At 43.0% G+C, this 20,584-nt stretch overlaps 1 protein-coding gene across 1 annotated transcript in view; it reads left to right on the top strand.

Moving 5' to 3' along the window:
- ctnnd2b (catenin (cadherin-associated protein), delta 2b) overlaps nucleotides 1-20,584 on the top strand; it is a 149,077-nt gene that overhangs the window by 15,561 nt on the left and 112,932 nt on the right. The window contains exon 2 of the mRNA XM_076080007.1: nucleotides 15,734-15,870. Within this exon, the coding sequence (XP_075936122.1) occupies nucleotides 15,739-15,870 (132 nt within the window). The 5' untranslated portion in view covers nucleotides 15,734-15,738. The remainder of the gene's footprint in view (nucleotides 1-15,733; nucleotides 15,871-20,584) is intronic.

Here is a 20,584-nt window from a genome sequence, read left to right as displayed (position 1 = left end):
AACCCTCAGGAGTTTGGTTCTAAAAAAACACTGGCAGCTTTTGCTCCTGACAAAACACCACCGTGTGTACGAATCAGTCGACTTTAAAGTGTCTCAGCCGGCGACTTTCATTCCTGCATCCTCTCGTTCACAAACAGCTTTGTCACGATGCGGAGTCCTCTGTCGCCGAGCAGTTTGAATTCCTTTGCGGGTGGAGGAGGGCAGACGAGTTTTAATTTGTCTTTGCGCTGTGTTTATCGCCGCCGTTGTAACCTCTGTAATTATACCGTGTGGAGGAACCGCACGAGAAACATGGCTCACCCAGAGGATCCGTGGAAAAGCATGTATAATTCATGATGTTGATCGTATTTTTAGCCGCTCCGGCTTGTTGTTTAGAGACAGAGACGTAGCGTCAAACGGGGGGCTACTTTGTAATGAAGATGAGGATCTGCTCCTTGAGTGAACACTTTGTTTTCCTCCTCTTGTAACTTCTGTCCGCTGACCGCTGGGAGGTTGAGTCTTTCTGTTTCTCTCAGGTTCCCCCTTCTGTATTTTCAAAGGTAAGAAAATCAACATCGGCCCCCGAGTTAATGCCATTCCTTATTCTTATTCAACTGATGTTTTTCTTTCAAGCGAACACACTGAGCTCTGCAGCACTTTCAAAGCAGTGCCATTCCAGCAAGTGCCATTACACCACATGAAAAATTTAACGTCTTAAGCTCTGGATTGCCCACATTTCCCCGTTCGTTAGAGTGGCATAATTTATTGGGGACAGCTGGGAGTGCCTTCTTTCATTTTAAATTGGAAAAGACTGGCTACATGATGTTTCGAGTCATGAGAAGCGAACCTTTAAGAGCACTAATCAGAAGTCTGCTCAGTAAATACGAAACGATTCCCTTTGCTGTTGAAGACTTTGTTCCTGTGAAAGGTCGATACCAGTGCGTGTGTCTCTGAATTGGATTTCGTCATTTCATCGAACGCAGTCGGAAACTATTGACCTCTCTATATCTCTTCCTTCCTCTCAGTGTGTGTGTGAGAGTGTGTTCACCAATAAGAGCACGTTAGTGGTGACCTGCAGTATAGAGGTCAGTTGTGTGAAGGTCTCTCCCCCTGGCCTGAGGTCATCCCGGGTTGCTTCCCCTGTTGTTGCCCCATCAACGAGCCAGCAGAGGTCTCAGCCAATCACAAGCTCTTTGGAATCACAAGCTCTTTTGACCATGACTTGTTTCTTAAACTAGGGTTTAGGCCCTGCACAGCAGGGCCAGTGTCATTTTTGATAGGGATCCGTAAAATTCAACAAGATTCTTCAACTTTAAATCTAAAGCGCGAAAAGAAAATAGCTTTTAAAGCTTTTAAAAACGCCCATTCTGATTCTGCATCCACTATAAACTCCCGGGCACACCAGGAATTTAAAACGACCACATTTTTATTTAAATTAATTTCAATGGAATCGGTGCGATCCGGGCAGAGCTGGATTGCAGCTGCATTCTGTGGACATTAGGAGTTGGTGAGGTCACTGACGTTGGGGGATTGGGTCACATTTGGAGTTCCAGTCGGTGACATGAAGAGAGACGGTGTGAAAATGATTTCTTTATGGACTTGGCTTTGTGCACACAGGGGCATCGTGATGGTGAGCTTTGGGGCCGGGCGATTAATCCAATTCTATTCTCATTCACGATTTTGGCTTCCAGCAAGATAATCGAGATAAAACGATTATCCTGCCGCATTCCGTTTTGCAAGGATGTTCTCGTTTTGTCTCATCCCATAACTCCAGTGTTCCCTGTTCCTTTAGAGCGGTGCACATTCGCCCAGCTCGGTGGGACAGGGTAGGCCGCTCCCCAGCACTGGCGGGCCCTCGCCGAGCACATTTTACATTTGACTTCATGGTGGTGCACCGCAAATGGCTCTACGTCGCCTTGAAAATGCCCCGGGGTGAAGGTGGCTCACAACTCCAGCCGTGAACTTTAGAGCATTCCTCATCAGGACCAGGCCACTTCCCAGGCCTGTGGATTTGGGATGGGTCCCCTCGCTCGCTGCACGAATGTCAGCTGGAGTGGACGATGTCGGCAACCCACCCAGACCTATCTTAAAACACGGAGCCGTCTCGTTAGCCATGGTTTTGTGGGTGTGACTTTTTTAGCCTTGTCATAGCTTTTCATAGCTACATAAACGTGTTTGATGTGTACCAGATCGATTCCTCTAACATTTTGTTTGCTTTTACCAGATGCATTCTGTTTCCCCCCCAAAAAATGTATTGTGATCTCAATATAATATAAGAGATATGATAGAGCAGCCCGACTGTCCTTCCTCAAACTGGTGCCACAGTTGGAAGCACAATGTTGTCTAATTTAAAATACCATTGTGTGCAGCAGCAACATGAATCCCCTAATTGTAGGCCTAAAAACATCCCCATACTAAAAAAACAAATGCAATGTCAACGTACTTTTGGCCTAATAGTATATACGTATGTATATATATATATATATATATCCATTACCAACCACTGATTGTTCTTGCACGCTCATTTCATTTATGTCAGTCAGCTCTTGATGATGTGCATTATCTTGAGCTATTCCGTAATGGGTTTTGGTATTCAGCTAAATGAACACAGAGCAGTCAGAGAGTGATGATTAGATAAACTGCAGGAGGTCCTCTCAGTCATTAACTCTAACACCAGTGATATGTGATATATGATTATTACCTTTACATCCAGGTCTCTTTTTTATTCTTTAATAGGTTATTCCAAGTTTCCCACAGTAAAAGACTGACCTTGGAAGAACTTAAATATCACGCCCAGATTCATCAATATGCCTCAGCTCTCTCAGACCCGGGATCAACACACATCCCAGGGATCAACCTGCGGTGGAGATTTGCGTTGATACGGCAGCAGTTTGGAAATTATTGCCTCAGGATTTCTTTCCTTGACAGGATCATGAGTAAAAAACGACTCGAAATATGCAGACTTTTCAGTTGGATGATGACCACCAAATTAACGCCTAAAAAACCTTGTGAATTTGATTTCCAAGTGTGGAAAAAGTGTGTATCACAAGACAAGGAGAGGCTTGCTGTGTGTGTGTGTGTGTGTGTGTGTGTGTGTGTGTGTGTGTGTGTGTGTGTGAAAGAGATAGAACGGGCGATTGAAGGAAATGTGAAAGAAAGGGAAATTACTTTATTTGTGCTTTATTCCATTGTTTAGAAAGTGAGCAAACAAATAAAGGAAAATTCAGGGAGAACACCTTTCCACCCCTGCTTCTACAATCCCCATATCTTGCACATCTCATCTCATATGAATCTAGTAATCAATACCAATACCAGTGAAATTCCACCATTCTAGATAACCATTTCGATAGCAAGGTAAAAAACAATAAGAAAACAATAAATCCCATGTACTTAACATATACTCCTCTATTACCGTTTGCATACAGATTTTTGCAAATTTACTATTAATGCCAGCACAACAAGCTGTAAACACAACATTGTCCGTATTATCACGTTTTAAAGTTGATGGCAAACGTGTTAGCACGGCTTAGTTACACATTGAGCCGACACAGCAAACAACAGAAGTGTTTGTGTCCACCTGATGATTGTAGGTCCAATATTCACTCTCTTTTAGCTCTGTGTTGCTCTCTATTAACTGCTGAGGGAAATATTTGTCCGTTAAATGCTCCGCTATGTTCTCCAGCTAGTAACCAGCTGTGTCCGTCTGCTGTTTGGTGCTGAGCTGGTAGCTTATAGTGTGTTTTGCTGCTGGACACGAGGTTGATGAGAGTGTCCATAGTGCCTGTAGGTTCATCACTACAAGCGCCCCCTTTAAACCGGTATTTCAAAAAATTTGAGATTCTGGGCTATTTTTCCTTCCATAACACTCTTTCAGACAATGTAGTGAACTATATAGTGTTTATTTAACCACACTTTGTGTATTTGCATCTGTAGATTTCTCCTAAAATTCACCAAAAGTCAGCATTAAATAATACCTCCTTTGAATATTTAAAGCTACTACAAGGAATTCATTTGGTGTTGATTTTGGCGGTCCCTGTGGACAGAAGCGGTAGTGTGTCCGAGCACCAGATTCCCTTTACAAAAACCTTTTATTTAACTGCAGCAGGGTCTGATAGCTGCCCCGCTGAGTCCTGGTTTTGGTTCTCCCGTGCCTCCCGTCCATCCTTCTTGCCATGTTTTTATTCCTTAAAACAGAAAATGTTTTTCTCAATTGTCAGTATTTTCTGATTTATGGAGTGATAAAAAGAGATGTTCAAAATCCCCTCTGTAAAAATCTTTGAATCTAATATGTCAACAAAATGAAACAAGAATTTTGAACCTGGCTTAATCCAATGTTCAGATTCTGGAAATGTGCACATATTTCATGAAATATTGCCTAATTATCATATTTAAACATACAATTTCAGAAAACTTGAAATACAAAAAAATATTGCCTTAATGTTGGTATTCAAATTGGGAAGTTTCATGGTGGCATCTACTAGTTAAAATGTTTACCCTGGTAGCCTGGGGCGTATCCCCTTCACTACCCCCTTCCAGAAGCTTTCCTGCTAAATCAGACCCAACTTCACACAATACAGTATATACTGCAGTGTTGAAGCAGGAAGAAGATATCACTCTTCATCTGAATGGTCTCATTGGTTTTAATAAAATCCCTGCTGCGAATCTGATTATGGAGACATTACTGATTACTTTGGAAGCCATCGGTACAGTATTGTAATGATGGACAAACTGTTAGAAAATGACACAGTCCTTCAGCGTGTATATAATAGTATATTCCAGTTTAGCCGCTAGCTGCTATGGTGATTGTGTTCACTCAACTACATGTTGTAACCATCACCAAGGAGAAGGAAACATGGGCAACCTTTTGCACTCCCGCACACATATCACTGATTGAGGCAAGCACTGTGGTGACAAGCTGTTTTCTGATTTCATTTGAGTCAACAGACTGACTCAATGTGCCGAGGTGAAGCTTCGCTGGCTGTAATGACACAGTCCCGATGGCAGAGCGGCATATGCCCAGTGCGTGTGTGTAAACTGATATCTAAGCATATTGACAGAGAGGCTAAAGAGTGACAAGTGAGGGGTAGCTGTGTGCTTTTTTTTCTACATCTGTACATATGCTGGGTGCCTGCTTGTAGGCTATACTGTGTGTTGAATTATTATGTAATACTGACGAGCAAAAGAAGGCATCAAAACATCCATTTGGAATTGTGGGATATTACTTTAGTTGGACTGTAAATTGCAATGAACTCATTATATAATGTCCGTACAAGTTCCATAATATACAAAGTGGTCAAAACAATCACCGAAATGATCTGAAGGTTGTTCGAAGTTGATTCAAATAACTCAGTAGTAAACAAACCACAAGTACTTAGAGCTTATGGGGATATCAACATGAGACGTTGTGTTTGTGCCAAACACTGCATGAATCAAAAAAGTAATTAGTTTAAAATGTTCAATATCCCATGAAGGAAACCCCCACTTTCAGCTCACAACCTCCAGTGCTGAGAAATTAAGCCAAAGTGCCAAAAACTGCGGTTCCTCAAATGGCCACTTGAGACTTGCTCCAAAAGAGAGTCAATCTCAATACAGCTCCGTGTTAAAATGTCCAACTTTACAGCCGAAATAGACATGTTTACAGCCTGATACAAACAATGTTTTGGTAATATCTGTCTCTAATATCACTATTTGTGTTAACTGTACGGTGGGGGGGATTTTTATATTACTCACCAGTTTAAGTTACAGTAGAACTTGAACTAGTTTGGCATGGCTGCTGTGAGTGACAGGTGCGTGGCTTCTCAGGTCGCTCACCTGGGCCCACCTCAGCTCCACTGACGCTCCACCTCTTTGCCCATTTTTAGATTAATGCTGTGTTGTTAGTGCCAAGATGGACGATGGCCAAAGCTGCCCACTTTGAGCTTCACAATGGCTCTTCAGAAACCTATGGATGACGTCAAGGAGACTACATCCATATTTGATAGTCTGTGCTCATTTTACCCAGTCTGGGAACCCATTGGCAATTGGTCTGATGATGTATAACCCTCTTGGGAAGGTGGCTACATTTTCTGGGTTTGGGTGTAGCCAGCGGATATACTGTACAAGACTTCCTTTTCCGTGCGCTGCTTGTTGTTTACATTCTTATTAGCAACTTTGGATGCGAAACTGGAATTGAGAGGGGACGTGTACTACTGGTTGGTTACACAAGTAGCCAGTTAGCTCAATTAAAATCAGAAAAAAGCTAAATCACTCTCCAACCATAGCAGGTGGGTTCCAAGATTGTATTTCAGCCAATCTGTTCCACCTCTGTTGCTCTCCACTCGGACTGTTTACCGGCATTCTACCAAAGCCTGCTCAAATATGATTGGTCAATACTAAACTACACTCATTGGAATAAATGTCATGTTAGGTATAGCGAAAGCCGACAGATGTCTTTTCAAAGTAAAAGAGGTTTGGGAAATGTGACGATGAGTGCCAAGTGCTGTACAAATATACCTCTAAAGAGTGATTACACTGGTTTCCATCAAGTGGTTTCATTTCCAAATATCGAAAATGTCCACATATCCTCTATCATGGCATTGTGATGAGTTTTCTACCTCTGTGCTGTAGCCGGTAGAGACGGAGAGAGACGGCGTTTGTTGCGGCTTCATTTTAGGTGGGACAGTAAATCTTGTTTTGCATGGGATTCAAGATTTTGTGCTGCTATCTGTTCTGTTCCTTGTTGTGTTGAAAAGATCTGAGGACACGTTTGAAAGAACCTTAAAAGCGGTTTTCTATAAAAAATGTAAAAAATAATTTTTATGTATACACTGAATGGTTCTTTTGACTGAAAGATTTTGTGAGGCATTGGTTAGCTCCAGAGAAGGCCTCTGAAATCACAATCAATCTGATTCTATATTCACTGATTTGGTCCGACTTGACTGGTGAGCATTTCTGTGAGCTCAAAAAGCTATGATCAGAGTACGATACATCTGTTATATTCTTGTTTTGTCTTAAACTTCATTCTTTGGTCTACTTCTCTTTGTCTACGGAGTAGAGACAGCAACTAGAAAGGTGGTGAAGTTGCTTCTTCCATATTTCCCAGCGCTCTGAATCTACTTTTAAATCGGTCCATCAAATCCCTCACATTCATTACCAATCTTTCTTCTTTGCAGGAACTGCATTGTTCCGATGGCCCCAATAGTCCGAAAAAACGTTCCTTTGGATTAGCCAATTTATCCTGAAAACAAATGTCCAAAACGCCTTCAAAAGTCCACTATCGGTTGAACCTCTAATCACTACAATTTCTCAATTCTAAGATGGATCGCGATTCCGACGTAAACGATTCCGCATCAATGCAGTGAGAGAACATCATCGGAAGTCTGGTTTCATTTTAGCTCAATGTGAGACTTTACCGCATTTTGCTGTCATTTGAACTGTCAGTCACGCTAGTTTCTCTCCCCTCTCTCTCCTTTTTACTGAGTAGTAAGCGGAGCTTATACACACAGTGCCCCGGAGCAGAGAGACGACACTCTGCAGTGGGCTAACTGGTTGCTCTTTCTAACAATATTAGCTGCTCTGTTTCAAACAATGTTGGGCTCAAAAAAATTTGCATGCACGCTCAAATGTAACCGTGGTGTTTGTTAACCACATCAGAGATGCAGTGACTTGAACCAAGCAAGAGTAGAAAAGATATAAAACGCTCGTTCATGCAGTGTAAAATGCCATAAGCATTCAGAAACCGCCGTACAATGTGAAAACCTTATTTTTGTAGATTGCAGCACAACATCTAACGCACTGCAGAAGGATTTATGTTAAGTTGTTGTAATGTTTACGTGCTAAGGGGGCTCACACAGATATAGGTATTGAAAATACATTAGATTATGGATTGTTGAAGACTGATTTTTGAAAGCATTTTTTTAAATAAAAAGGGAAGTCAGATTCATCAAGACTCCATGTATAAAATTAAGGATGTGATGCATCGAGATGCACGGATAATCGTTGCACGTTTCGAACCGTTGACGGTTGAATTGTAACCAAATCAAAATTGTGAGCACAGTGAATATTCACACCTCTTAATCACAAGTCAACAATAGCATGTGGCCTAGTCTACACTAGGCCTACGTCAGGGGGGCCACATGCTCTGGCTTTCTCCGAGTCGTTGTTCATTCTGGGCAGGGAGCTGTCCCAGGTTACCCGCCGTGACTCCCGCAGGTGTCTTTTTGCGGCCATTCACTTCTTGCTTTTTTTGTGTGATACTCCACTAGATGACGAAACTGTAATCACTTCTGTCCCGGATTGAAGTTTTGGATTAAATATAGTTCAGTTCTCCGTTGTCATGCGCTAATGATGTGGTTGTCACAGGTTGAATCAGACACATTAGCTCCGGTGTTTGTTTCGCCAAGAGCGCCAAGTGACAGCTTCTTTTGTTTGGCTACGTTGTTCTTTGGACTCTTAAACCACATCTACACCATATTGGTGGACGACTCGTCTTCCTTTCTTCTGGGTGATCAGCCACGTCTCTGTGAAGCCTGACTGTGATGGGGGGGAGGAAGAAAGAAATCAAAGTCAAACACCCAGTGAGCCATTACTGAAGTTATCAGTCGTCCTTGGAACTTTACACTAAAGGTATTTTGATTAGATAATCAACTGTTCTTTCTATCACACACCAACAGACATCAGTAGGCATCATTAGCATTTGAGCCCAAAAATAGATGTAGCCGTTTAAAAATGAGAACACAATCATCGGGACTCAATTGAATTGTGATCCATTTTCAGTGAGCCAGGCATCCAGGCAGTAAAAAAACAGCAGAGCAGCAGCTCTCTGAAGCGCTTTGGCAAGTGTTTACTTTGTAGTGTGACTGGCTTCTGTGTTTTAACGCTTTTGATAATACATTTTTATTAAACAATAGATTTTTATTGTGGCCAATCGCCTCTTAATGGTTTGCCATCAGAGCTGCTATCCTTAAGTGGTACTCAGAGGGGTTGCTCATTGTATCGCAGCCGTACAGTAGGCATGTGTGTGTGTGAGTGTGTGTGCTGACTCTAAATGTGCATTAGCATCTGGACTTTTTTACCAAGGCTGATGGGTGATTAACCCTCAATGATGCTTGGAAGGCCATCTGCCATTGTCTGCCAGTGAGCGTTCATTCAATTTAAAGGTCTTGCGTTATGGCGCACCCCCGCGCAGGTGGTTCCACTTGGCTGATTGGAACCCTTCTGAGGAGCGCTTTGGGCTGCGCAGACTGCATTTGATAGGCATCTCCCTCGCTCTGGTGCTAGTTTCTCGGGTGGACACAAACATGTCCAGGGACTTCCTGCTCAGCATAGCGCCTAACATTTCACTTGGTTTCCATACAATAAGCCCTTCTGTTTCTTTTATTTATTTATTTCTTACAACCAGTCACTTGTCATAGCAGGAAGAGCACAGGGGTTACTAATCAGCCAGTTAACGAGGGCTTTCTTCACCTCAAGTGTGAGTCAGTGGTGGAAGTCAGACACCATTATTATTATTTCATCGTACTGTGAGGTGTTCAGATATTTTCTGAAAAAAGGACGATATCTGCTCCTCTTGTTAAAGCATTATTAACCCTTTTTTTTAGGTTATAGTCAATCAATTGGAAGCTTTTGGTTAAGGCTAGCAAACAATCAAGACTACTGAAAAAGTCAACACTGAGTTGAAGGACAAGATGGGATGTATTGTGTGGCATTGGCGTTAACACAGCCGGTGTATGTTGCACATAAAGTGGTATTCATTTACTTTTTGGCCACATGGGGGCAGCAGAAAAAGCTGTAAACACAAATCTGACACAACGGCGTTAAGGCTAACGTGTTAGAAAACAACAAGGGCTCCAATGTATTCGCCAGCTAGTCAGTAACTTGGTCTATCTGCTGTTTGGGTGCTGGGCGGAGCTAAAACCAAACTTCCTGTTGAAAACGGCGCAGATGAGAGCCGTGAGAGTGAACCAAAATTGTAAACCCCAAAAATTAGCTGAAAGATGCTAAAATACTTCGTAAGGGGAATGGAGGAGTCTGGTGCTAAATGCCTGTAAATATTTGGATCTGAATGTATTTGGAAAGTGAATACGTAGTAGACATATTTTGTAGGAGACCGAGTTGCTGTTTGATAAAACCAGATGTACAAATGTGCTCTGTGTAACTATCATCTCAACCCACTTTACGCTTGGTTGGACTCGCCTCAGTTGTGTTCAGCAGCCAATGCAAAAAGCAGATCAAAGGATTTAAATGCAAACGTCAATCCCCGATACCCCACGCTTGATTTAGTTTGTCAAATTTCTTCTGCTGTTTAAGAAAACAAGGTTGAAAGCAAATCATGCGCGCACCCCAGAACTCTTAAGGGGGCAACACCATAAAAGAATAAAAGACATGCCTCCGCTGTGGACCTTTTTGATAAATCCGAAGTGAGACACAGACAGCGCTAATTACATTGTTAATATAAGTGTTAAAAGTGTTGTTAATTTGAACGCCGAGTTGTGGGCACAGGGTCTAGACAAAGGGACAGATGACTGGTGAAGCCCGAACGGAAACACTGCGGCAAGTTTTAATGAGGCAGCGGGGGACTGCCCGTCAACCGTGTACCAAACACTGGCATCCCAGAAGGGACAAATATACACACATAGACACACACAAGTTTGCTCTAGTGCTCCATGTACACACACACGTACACAGGAATGCGAGTAAACAACACACAAGAGTCCGCACCACAGGGAAATAACACTTCCGCGCGGACCTTTAGCTGATCTGAATTCCTTCTTCACCAAAACACGTCTGTCTCAGACCTGACTGATGAGCTTAAAGGGTCAAGAGATTAAGCTCAGCACTCCCCATGCCAGTCATGTCAATCATTTACAATGCTGCAGCAATGTCGGAGATTACTGCTTTGAAATGCGGCGCTAAATACCCCCTGCATTAGAAATATAGAACCTAAAAATCCAAGATTATACTTCAGTGAAATAAAGCCTTTAGGCCTAATCCATATTCAAAGTCTTGTTTCTAGCTGGGCTGCGGGCCTCTATAACCTAGTTCTGCTGGCTGTTATTGGGGAAAGCAGCTTTGTACTGGTCAGTTGTGGGATGAGGGCTTGAACACAGTCTGTTGAGCTGACCTATATTTGGCTGCGTGCCCTGTCTGCACAGGCAAAACCAGAGCTTCTCTCTCCATTTGTTCTATAGGCAAACTGGGCCACCGGGCGCTCCGCTCTCTGGTCCGTTTCTCTGTTCCGGTTCTCTGGTCCGTTTCTCTGGTCCGTTTCTCTGGTCCGGTTCTCTGATACAGTTCAAGCTTTATTGTACTGTTGTGTTGTATGTTTCATGCATACAAAGTAATTCATACAGTAACAAATCAGAGCCTCGGTGTAGAGGAATTCGTAATTTTGGTGCAGCAATGTATCTACTATGTATGTATTCTGAGGGAAGGGAAAAACAGAAATCATATATGGACGGTCTGGTCCGTTTGGGCACATGTGAAAAACAGCAATCGCACTCGGATGTGGGGCAAAAGAAGTTGGCTGGGATCGCCTAAGGAGGGAGGTCTTGGCGCGACCCCACACGGAAGCGGTTTGTTTGCAGTCAGAATGCGTTCACAATCCGAAACAACGATGCTGATAGAAATGATCTAAACGAGTTTACCCAAGGCACCTAAGAACGCTCATCGTGCGAGTGTGTGGTGGTATCAGAGCCCATCTCCAACTGTGAACTCTTCTTCTGATAAGGTGTGTCAGGATATTGTTTTCCAGTCGCAGTGTAGATGCTCGCTGGATACCTTGTTTCATTTAATGAACGCTGGTATATTAACCGTGAAAACAATTAGCTATTCAAGCTGCTGGTGCTCCATAATGAAGAAGAAAAAAAAATGAAAAAGAGAGAGTAGGAAAGATTTTGAGGCAAATCTTCCCCGGTGACTATTCTAACCAATGAGAGAACAGCTTGCTCAGCTGGCGTTTGTTTACAACTCTCGGACCGCTCTTGAATGTCGCAGAGCGAACTCCAAACGAACCGAAGGGCGAATGCAGCAATTGCATCCAATAAGTCCCTGAATCGAAACGACGCAAACAAACGCCCTGAGAGAGGGATTCAGGATTATTCTCTAGTAGAGGTGATAATGACGGAGATGACATTGTGTCTGTGATTTGACTACACAAAGAGCAAAGAGGGGAAGGAGGAAGGAGGTATGCCGGCAGGGAGGAAAGTGTAGAAGGAGGATGGGAGGCACTTGCCAGATCATGAGTTGGGACCACACAGCCGGAGAGTCAAAACATCTTGAATAGAGAGAGAGAAGGAAAGAAAAGAAAAGTGTACGGCATGAAGACAGCGAAGCATGTAGCGGTGTCACGAGGCCAAATAAGCAGCAGTGTTTACACGGCCACAGTGCACGCTCACAGTGAAAGAGGGCTCAGCTGCACTGCGGCGTTGCGGGTTCAAATCCAAAACGCAACCTTTCGGGTCATCCTCCTCCTGTCACCCTCCGCTGCGTGCTGCCTAACGACGCAGGGATGGGCTGAAAATATGAGGAGACACCGAAATAGGTCAAGTGAAGAGAAGTGGGCAGGGAGAGAGGAAAGGAGTGAGAGGGGGATGGGGCGGGGGGGGAAGTTTAGAGGCATAAAGGTAACAAGGAGGGGGAGGATGTAATGGGGAGAGGCATGAGGAGGAAATGGATGTAGCGTAAGTAGAAAGGTGAGTGGTGATGAAAAATTTAAGTTAAGAAACAGCGATTGAGGGACGGATAGAAAGGAAGAGGAACACAATCCAAAATGGAAGACACGTAAAGCCAGGTCAGCCATATTAGCAGCCTTCAGTGACCAGAGATTGTTGCCTAGCAGCATGCAAGAATAGTTTTTCTCTCTCTCTCTTCTGCTCGCCCTCCTACTCCTTGTATCTCTCTCTCTCCTCTCCTCTCTCACTCTCTTTCCACTTTTCCGTTCCTTTCACGTTTCCATCTCCCTTTTTCATTCGCACCTATTCCCTCCACTTTGCTCACAGGCTCCACTTTCTTTCCTTTTTTTTTTTTTTTTTACATCAAGTACAAGGCCGATGCTGCCTCATGCCGACAGCCAGCCTTTTATGTGTGTGTGTGTGTGTGTGTGTGTGTGTGTGTGTGTGTGTGTGTGTGTGTGTGTGTGTGTGTGTCAGATTCCTCATGACAAGCCTTTCATCAGTGTGTAAAGCTGGCTGATGCAGCTGTTACACCAGCTCTGTGCTGCATCAGGATTACACGGCACATGTGAAGCCCGTGTCCTCCAACGCCTGGTCAAATGCAGGATGACACATGGCATCAAGCATGTGAGTGTGTATGTGGTCGTGTGTGTGTGTGTGTATGTGTGTGTGTGTGCGTGTGTAAGCCAGTCCTTCTGATGCTAGGACTCTGATACTTGGTTTCTAGGCTTTTGACTTTTTGGGAGAATTATGTTTTTCATAGCGCGCATTTTATGCTGTTGTGCTGATAGGTTGTATTATTTAACGCCATAGAATACGTATGGAGACTGCCTTTTCTATTACTATTGCTAATACTGCTATTTTGACTTGACTATACTGGCATCACATCTAGTCAGTTTGTACATTAAGAAGTATTTAAGCCTGATATCCATTCAAGCATCTGAGTCTCTGTGGTTGCCACATGTTTAACTATCTATGTCATATTTATTTTTGTTTGTTGAGGTTAAACAGTTGAACAAAATATGTGCTTGTATGAAGTCTTAATTGTCTTAATTGAACACAGAGATTATTGTTTTCATTTAAATTTTTCGAGTTGAAATGAAAAAATGCTTTTTTACATCCGACCTTTCAGATCAAATCTTTGGTCATGTTGTGCATCTATTTAACAATTTAAATAAATCATCCTAATGGTGTTTTTATATCGAAATCCAATCATCTTTTCTTCCTGTAAAACAAAATATGACGTGCGCTCACATTAGCTAGTACCGACCACTTTCAACCAATAATATCACGACATCCATCCATCAATCAATCTGCATGTGGTAATGGAGGTGTGTGTGTGTGGAGCCACAGCCATATTTTCCTTTTTTTATGAAAAAAATCTCATGAAAAGACCAAAAGCAACAATGAATGTATCCTGCTATATTGTGTTGCACCATCTTCCTCTGTGCCATCGAGCTCCATTTGTTGTCTATAGTTGTTGTGACATGTCCCTTCACACACTATGCTTTATATTTTGAGTAGATCCCACATACGCTGCTCTGTGGCTGCAATACTCACTAATGTACCAAATGTGGATTCATCCGCATGAAAATAGTTCCTAATAAATGCACTATTTACTCCTGTTTGAGTCACGTTTGCTAAAAACTACAGCGAACAGCTGTTTGAGGAAGTTGTCAGCCTTGCCATGCTTTTAAAGATTTACGTGAGAGACAGCATTATTTGTTTTGGTCTTTTCATTAAAATTGTTGACGGCAACAAAATCATAGAATATTGCCATGTCTTATCCTTTTGATTTCAGGTTGTCTGCCAACATTTTTTACAATAGGATTTGTACACCTACAAATCCTACCGCTATTGATAGTTGCCTGTTCCTACTCCTATAATCTCCGGCGGCTCTACTACAGCTATCTCAGTAATTGTCTACTATCATAAGACCTTTGACCTTTCAACACATCCTCACTCCCAACTCGTCAAATAATGACACTTAGTCAGCGCCCCTCGGCATCAAACTTTAGGCAGCGTCAGTTTTTAAAAAACATCTTTTCCATCTAGAAAAGCCTTCAGTCCCGTTCTTTGCTCTTCTTTAAATTAAGAAAAACTGATGCTATCACAGCAACTGCCCTAACCTTTTTAGGAGCCACCATTGTTGTTTAGGACAAACACTCGCCTCTTTGTAACATCCTACACGCCTGAGCCACGCCCGTAGCTGACAGCAGGTCATCACAGGACCCTGATTGGTCCGTGCACTGGCTTGCCGGACACAAATTGAAGCCACACAAGATGGACTCTCGCGTGATCTCGTCACACCGTGAGAATCCAGCAAGGTTAGGTGAGAATGGGTTGGGCGGTGGAGTCTGTACACTTCCTTCTCATTGGCCTAGATTTCCTGTTTTCCAAAAATAAGATAAGATAAAGCTTTATTGTCCGTTCCCACAAAATGTTGTCTTGCATCACAATCAACAGAATAACGTAAAAACATGAACATAAAACAAGAGAGAAAACATCTGCCAAGTCACCCTCCAGCGACCGTCAGAACAGACGACGCAACATAGCAGCATGTGAGAGAAACACACCCAGTCCCCATCTCAAAATGTCTCATCACTCCAAGCAGAGAGCGCAAAGAGCTCGGCCCTCATGTACACAGTCGCATGCACCGCTCGTGGTTACAGTCCATGCTGTGCAGATGTACCAGTGCATTCCGGGAGAAGGTCCAGCTCCACATGACCCTGAACATGTAAAAAAAAAAAAAGATTAAGAATTTCTTCTCTTTTTTTTAAATCGCATGAATACTGGTCAAAATCTGATCAAAATGCCTGATGGTCATTATCATGCATTGCACATGGACAACACTGACTGGTATCCAGATTGTAACAGAAGTCTAATAGTCGGCTAGTTTATCAGTTTTCTATGTAAACTGTGAGTGTGTGGAAATGTGTCTCTCTTCACCTCTGCCTAACGTCCAAAACTGTGTAAATGGTTGTCCCCGAGTACAAGAGCGTAGGAAGGAGGTGTAGGTGTGACAGCCACTCAGAACTAAATGCTGGCATGGCCACAGGCTCTTTAATAATAGTAAAAGAGTTGCATGTTCCCTTGTTTTCCAGGAGGTATGCCAGTGCCTGAGGTGGCGACTGACACTGCCAGCGCTGCCGCCATGTTGAGCCCCGTCCTCCACGCCTCCAACGGAGACGGATCCGAGTCTGAAACCACCTCCGCCATCCTCGCCTCCGTCAAGGAACAGGTTAGAACCGTGTGTGTGTGTGTGTGGGTATGGGAGGGTTGTCACCATTAATGAGCTATGAATACCAGAAAGTAGTGCGGATAATTCCTCCAGCGCTTTCAGGGTGAGGCAGGCCGACAGTAAACAGTAAACACGGATGATGGAATGCCCATCTGAGCTAATGTGTCACAAATATGCCTCCACATTTTGATCTGTGAGCAGAAAGCCTCGGGCCACAGCTCGCTCAGTGGTGATGTTGAAGCTGCTCTAATGTGGTGGGCTGCATCATTTCGCTACTTTTTTATCAAAGTCTGAGCAGCTTCGTTGGGGGTGATTGTTTTTCTTCAGCAAAGCTAAAATGAAGCTGAAGAGGTAGACTTTGGGTTTCGTGCTTATTACGCATTTATGAAGGTTAGAATATTCATGACTCTGCCAGAATGTGCCTTGATGTGTCCATCTGCTACATGCCATCCATTATATTATTGTTTAGACTTACACTTCCCTGCGAGTGTGTGTACGGTTTGCTGTCCACTACATGTTTTGGCATACAAGAAATGACATTTGCATTACATTACACTTTCCTCTAGTTGCGACATTGAAGGGGGGACAGATTATTCATTCTGCATTCGCTCTATTAGATGTTGACCCAACTTTTTGTAAGCTTACATTTCACAAATAGTCCTAATAGCCTCACTGCTGCATTATCTTTAGTGTTTTGCAGATGATTAAATGTTGTACACACAATCCAAGATTTAACAAGATAAAACAGTCTAAAGCAACGCTAACAGCCTTTTTTGGCTGATCGGATAAACAAATTGTGAGATTAAATCAAAAATTGGAGAGAGGACTTTCTGTTGGAGAAGCTGAGAATTGAATCATTAGTGAGTGGACATTTTGACCGGCTACTGGTGGTGCAAAATAGAAAAGTAAGGGGATCACCGAAGTCATCAGGGTTTATCCTCTGAGGATCGTTTTATGTCTCTGCCAAATTTAATGTAAATCCATCCAGAAGTTGTCCAGATATTTTAATCTGGACCATAACGTTGAACAGATTGGCTGTCGGGCCCCAATCGCCATGCACCCCCAGAGCCACACCACCGCTCTACTTCAAAACTACTTTCAATCAGCTTACTCTCCCATAGGATCAGTACCAATCAACATAAAGCAAACAGAGAACGGATTACATGTGATGTTGCTGTGAGATCTTATTATGTATTTAAACTTAAAGGGGAACTCCACTGATTTTACACATCAAAGTATGTTTTAGAGGTCGACCGATTTTTTTAAAGGCTGTATTGGCTGCATTGATGTATTGACGATAGTCTGGAGCAGGAAAAAGATGACAGTCTATCGTCCGATCGCTGTTCTGTGGCTCATGACTGCATCCTGTTACATTGTTAAATGCCACTCTAACAACGCATCAATGTTCATATTTATATATACGTGCATATTCCCGGGGTAAGGGAGATCCTAAAGTGCAATTCCACTTCATGTATGGATAGTTATGTGGCTGGAGTGGCTGGAGTTAAAGTTGAATGATTTCTTTTCCTCCCTGTCTGTCTGTCTATCGTGGACAAAGAGCCGACCCCCCCCCCCCCTTCTCCCTGGCCTAGAAGTAGGAGGTGCCATTTAATGTGGTATTTAACAGTTGTTTAGATTATTATCAGCGGTTAATCACATGCACACAGATATTTTCAGCACAAGAGGCGGCGGTGCTGCCTCTGGCTAACTATCGGAGAACAGTTCTATTGAAAACGATAGTTTACAAAACGTCTTATCGGCGCCCATTTATTGATCGCCGGGTTTTGGGGAGTGCTACTACATATGTGAAACAACTTGAATAAAGCCTTTTGTCGCTCTAAAGGGAGCTCCATGGAGTCTGATAAATTGCCTCAGTTGATTGGTTGTGTGTTGAGCTTTAAACCGCTCCTCATCTCTGCTTTGAGGCTACATTAGCAGCCGAATCGCAGACCGTTGAGTTGTATAGTGGGTAATGTAGGCGCCAGCGTTTGACAAGTAAGGGAAATGTGTGGAATAAAAAAGATGATATCTTTGCCTCAAAACCGACTTTGATCCTCTTTTTTTTTTGGAACTGTCCCTCGTCAGTCTGACTGTTAAAAGGGTGGCATGCTAAATCAATTGAATTCTGCTTTAACGACATACTAGATAGCAGTGCCATGGATGCTGGCTCTGTCTGGTCGGAGAAGATGTGCATGTGGCGGTGTCTTTTTGCACGCAGTGTGTGTGTGTGTGTGTGTGTGTGTGTGTGGGTGCACAGTGCGAGCGGATACTTGATACTGTGGACTCTGTGTGCGTCCTTGAGTACTATACGATGTACTCTGGACAGCAGGTGCTAAAGATAGCCGGTGAAAATGCTGAGAGTGAAAAACGATCTGCATGTTTTAGACTGCAACCTCACTGTGAGATACTTCCATTTTTTCTCGAGGTCCATTCCTAGTCTAAGTAGGTCATGTGGACTAGGACACACAGACACACAGACACACACACACACACACACACACACACACACACACACACACACACACACACAGGTCATGTGCACACACCCACACACACAGAAAGAAAAGCCGGAGAGGCGAAGACAGGAATGGAAGGAGTGTCAGCTATTTGAAAGAAGTGAAGATGAACGGATAGTTGCTCGCTCTCTCTCTCTTCCACCTCCCTTCTTCTTGGAGTCGCTATGTTTCACCCTGCCCCACGGTGAAGTTATTGTTATTTCTTAAGCCAGTCATTAGTCACTTCCTTCTATACTTGTTTTTGCAGCGTTTAATTTTTCAATATGTTTTGGGCCTTGTGCCAGTGTTTGTAACCAGGAAGCCAGGGTGTGTTTTTCTTGTGATTTTCAGGCAATGCACACACACACACACACACACACACACACACACACACACACACACACACACACACACACACACACACACACAGCTTCCTGTTCATTTTGGTTCATAATGACAAGGTCAGACCAAGAAAAGGCTTGAGACACACACACACACACACACACACACACCCGTGTACACGCTGCCAATCAGATTCTTTTGCCGCTGCCGACTTACACCAGGAGATCCCTGCTGCTGTTTCCCCCTCCGCTTCCTTCTACCCACATGAGATTGATTAGCCATTCGACGTCGTATTTATCACATCTGACAGCTTTTGTCCTCGCATCGTTCATCATCTCTGCCGTCAACACATGTGCCGCCGGGGGGAGCGCAGTGTGAAGTTCTAGCTCTGAAAGAGTTCCAATCCGACGCGAGATGTTTAAAAAATCTGACACATTGTGTCGTTGAATGACGGATAAAGTGAAAGTGGCACACGGTATTGATTAGTTGTCTGTTCACTCGCGGCCTGGTAACATTTTGACGATCCAGTCTTCTCTGAAATATCAAGATGTTGAATGTTTGTTTAAAACTGCATAAAACATGGGCGTAGTCTCTGTGACGTCACACAGAAGTGGTCAATTATGAACTGCAGCAAAATAATTCTGGTGCTTTGAGGTCTCATTAGTGCTAAACAGTTATTTACATTTAATCATACCAAAGTTGTTACCAAAGCATAGCTAAAAAGTGTGCACTTCCCACTTCCTACCCCCCTTATCTGTGGCACCTCTACTCAGACCACACCCATCTAAGAACTGGGCCTTGATTTTGATCTCAAGTGCACACCTGTAACTTTTTATGACCCGATGTTGTAAACACTCACCAGCGCACACATGAGTATTAATCTGCAGCACATGGTAAACATTACACCTGCTTACCATCAGTATGTTAGCAATGCTGACGTTAGCATTTAGCTCAACTGTTTCTAAGAACAGCCTCTCAGACCTCACAGTTGTAGACTGTTAGCTCTACATTCGTGACACATTTCAAAGTATTTATCCATCCATGCTATTCAGAGACGGACAAACACATTCTCTTTATGGGGTTTTATGGCAATAAAAAATATATTAACTCCAAACTTACCCTTTTGAATGTACTCTAAATATTCTCCAGCAGCTTTCTTTTCAGCACCACAAAATACACAAGACAACAGACCAGCAATGCAGGAGCCTGTATTCTTCCCTTATTGGCCTTCTGCTGCAATAACTATTTTTTCTGACCTTAAAATGACTCATGCAGAGTGACAGTTACAGAGTTACAGACCTCAGTGTCAACATTTCTGACACAAAATAGCAAGACACTACTTTTGGTTAAAGTATAGGCAATCAAATTCTGTTAGGCAACACCAAACAAGAGTCAATAGCAACAGCAGAATAAGCTGTTTGGCATCGGCAGAGAAGATTTGGCAAGTTTTTCATGGGCGCAACCCACATACTCAGCTGTGCTGCTCATCCTACAAATGCATGTTCCTGACAAATGGGGCACCGTTTGAAAGGTAAATAAACAGGCTTTCCAACGATATAACATTTATTGCCAAGAAGCCTTGTTACAACAGAGAAATAATCTACCAAACACTAATTTCCGAGCTTTTAGTTCGATGTTTATATTTTTTTATCAATTCTTATCAATATCTAATCAATAACCCAGTTTTCAAACACCGATATTGTCTCGTGCAAACCAGCTCGGCTCATTAACATATGCAGTCTTAGTAAATAACCAGCTAAATTGAGAAATTGGGTGATAAAAAAACGTGTGCAGCAATAATTTGCAGTAGGTTTGATAAATATCCCCCTCTGTGATTTTCATTTGCATACGAATACCAGTTAGATCATTTTACTTGA

The sequence above is a fragment of the Anarhichas minor genome, unplaced genomic scaffold (genome assembly GCF_050575085.1).
Source record: "Anarhichas minor isolate MPS153535 unplaced genomic scaffold, ASM5057508v1 ptg000006l, whole genome shotgun sequence".
In the NCBI taxonomy this organism is placed as follows: Eukaryota; Metazoa; Chordata; class Actinopteri; order Perciformes; family Anarhichadidae; genus Anarhichas; species Anarhichas minor.
The sequence above is the reverse complement of the archived record's forward strand: the minus strand, read 5'-3'. Positions and strand labels throughout refer to the sequence as shown.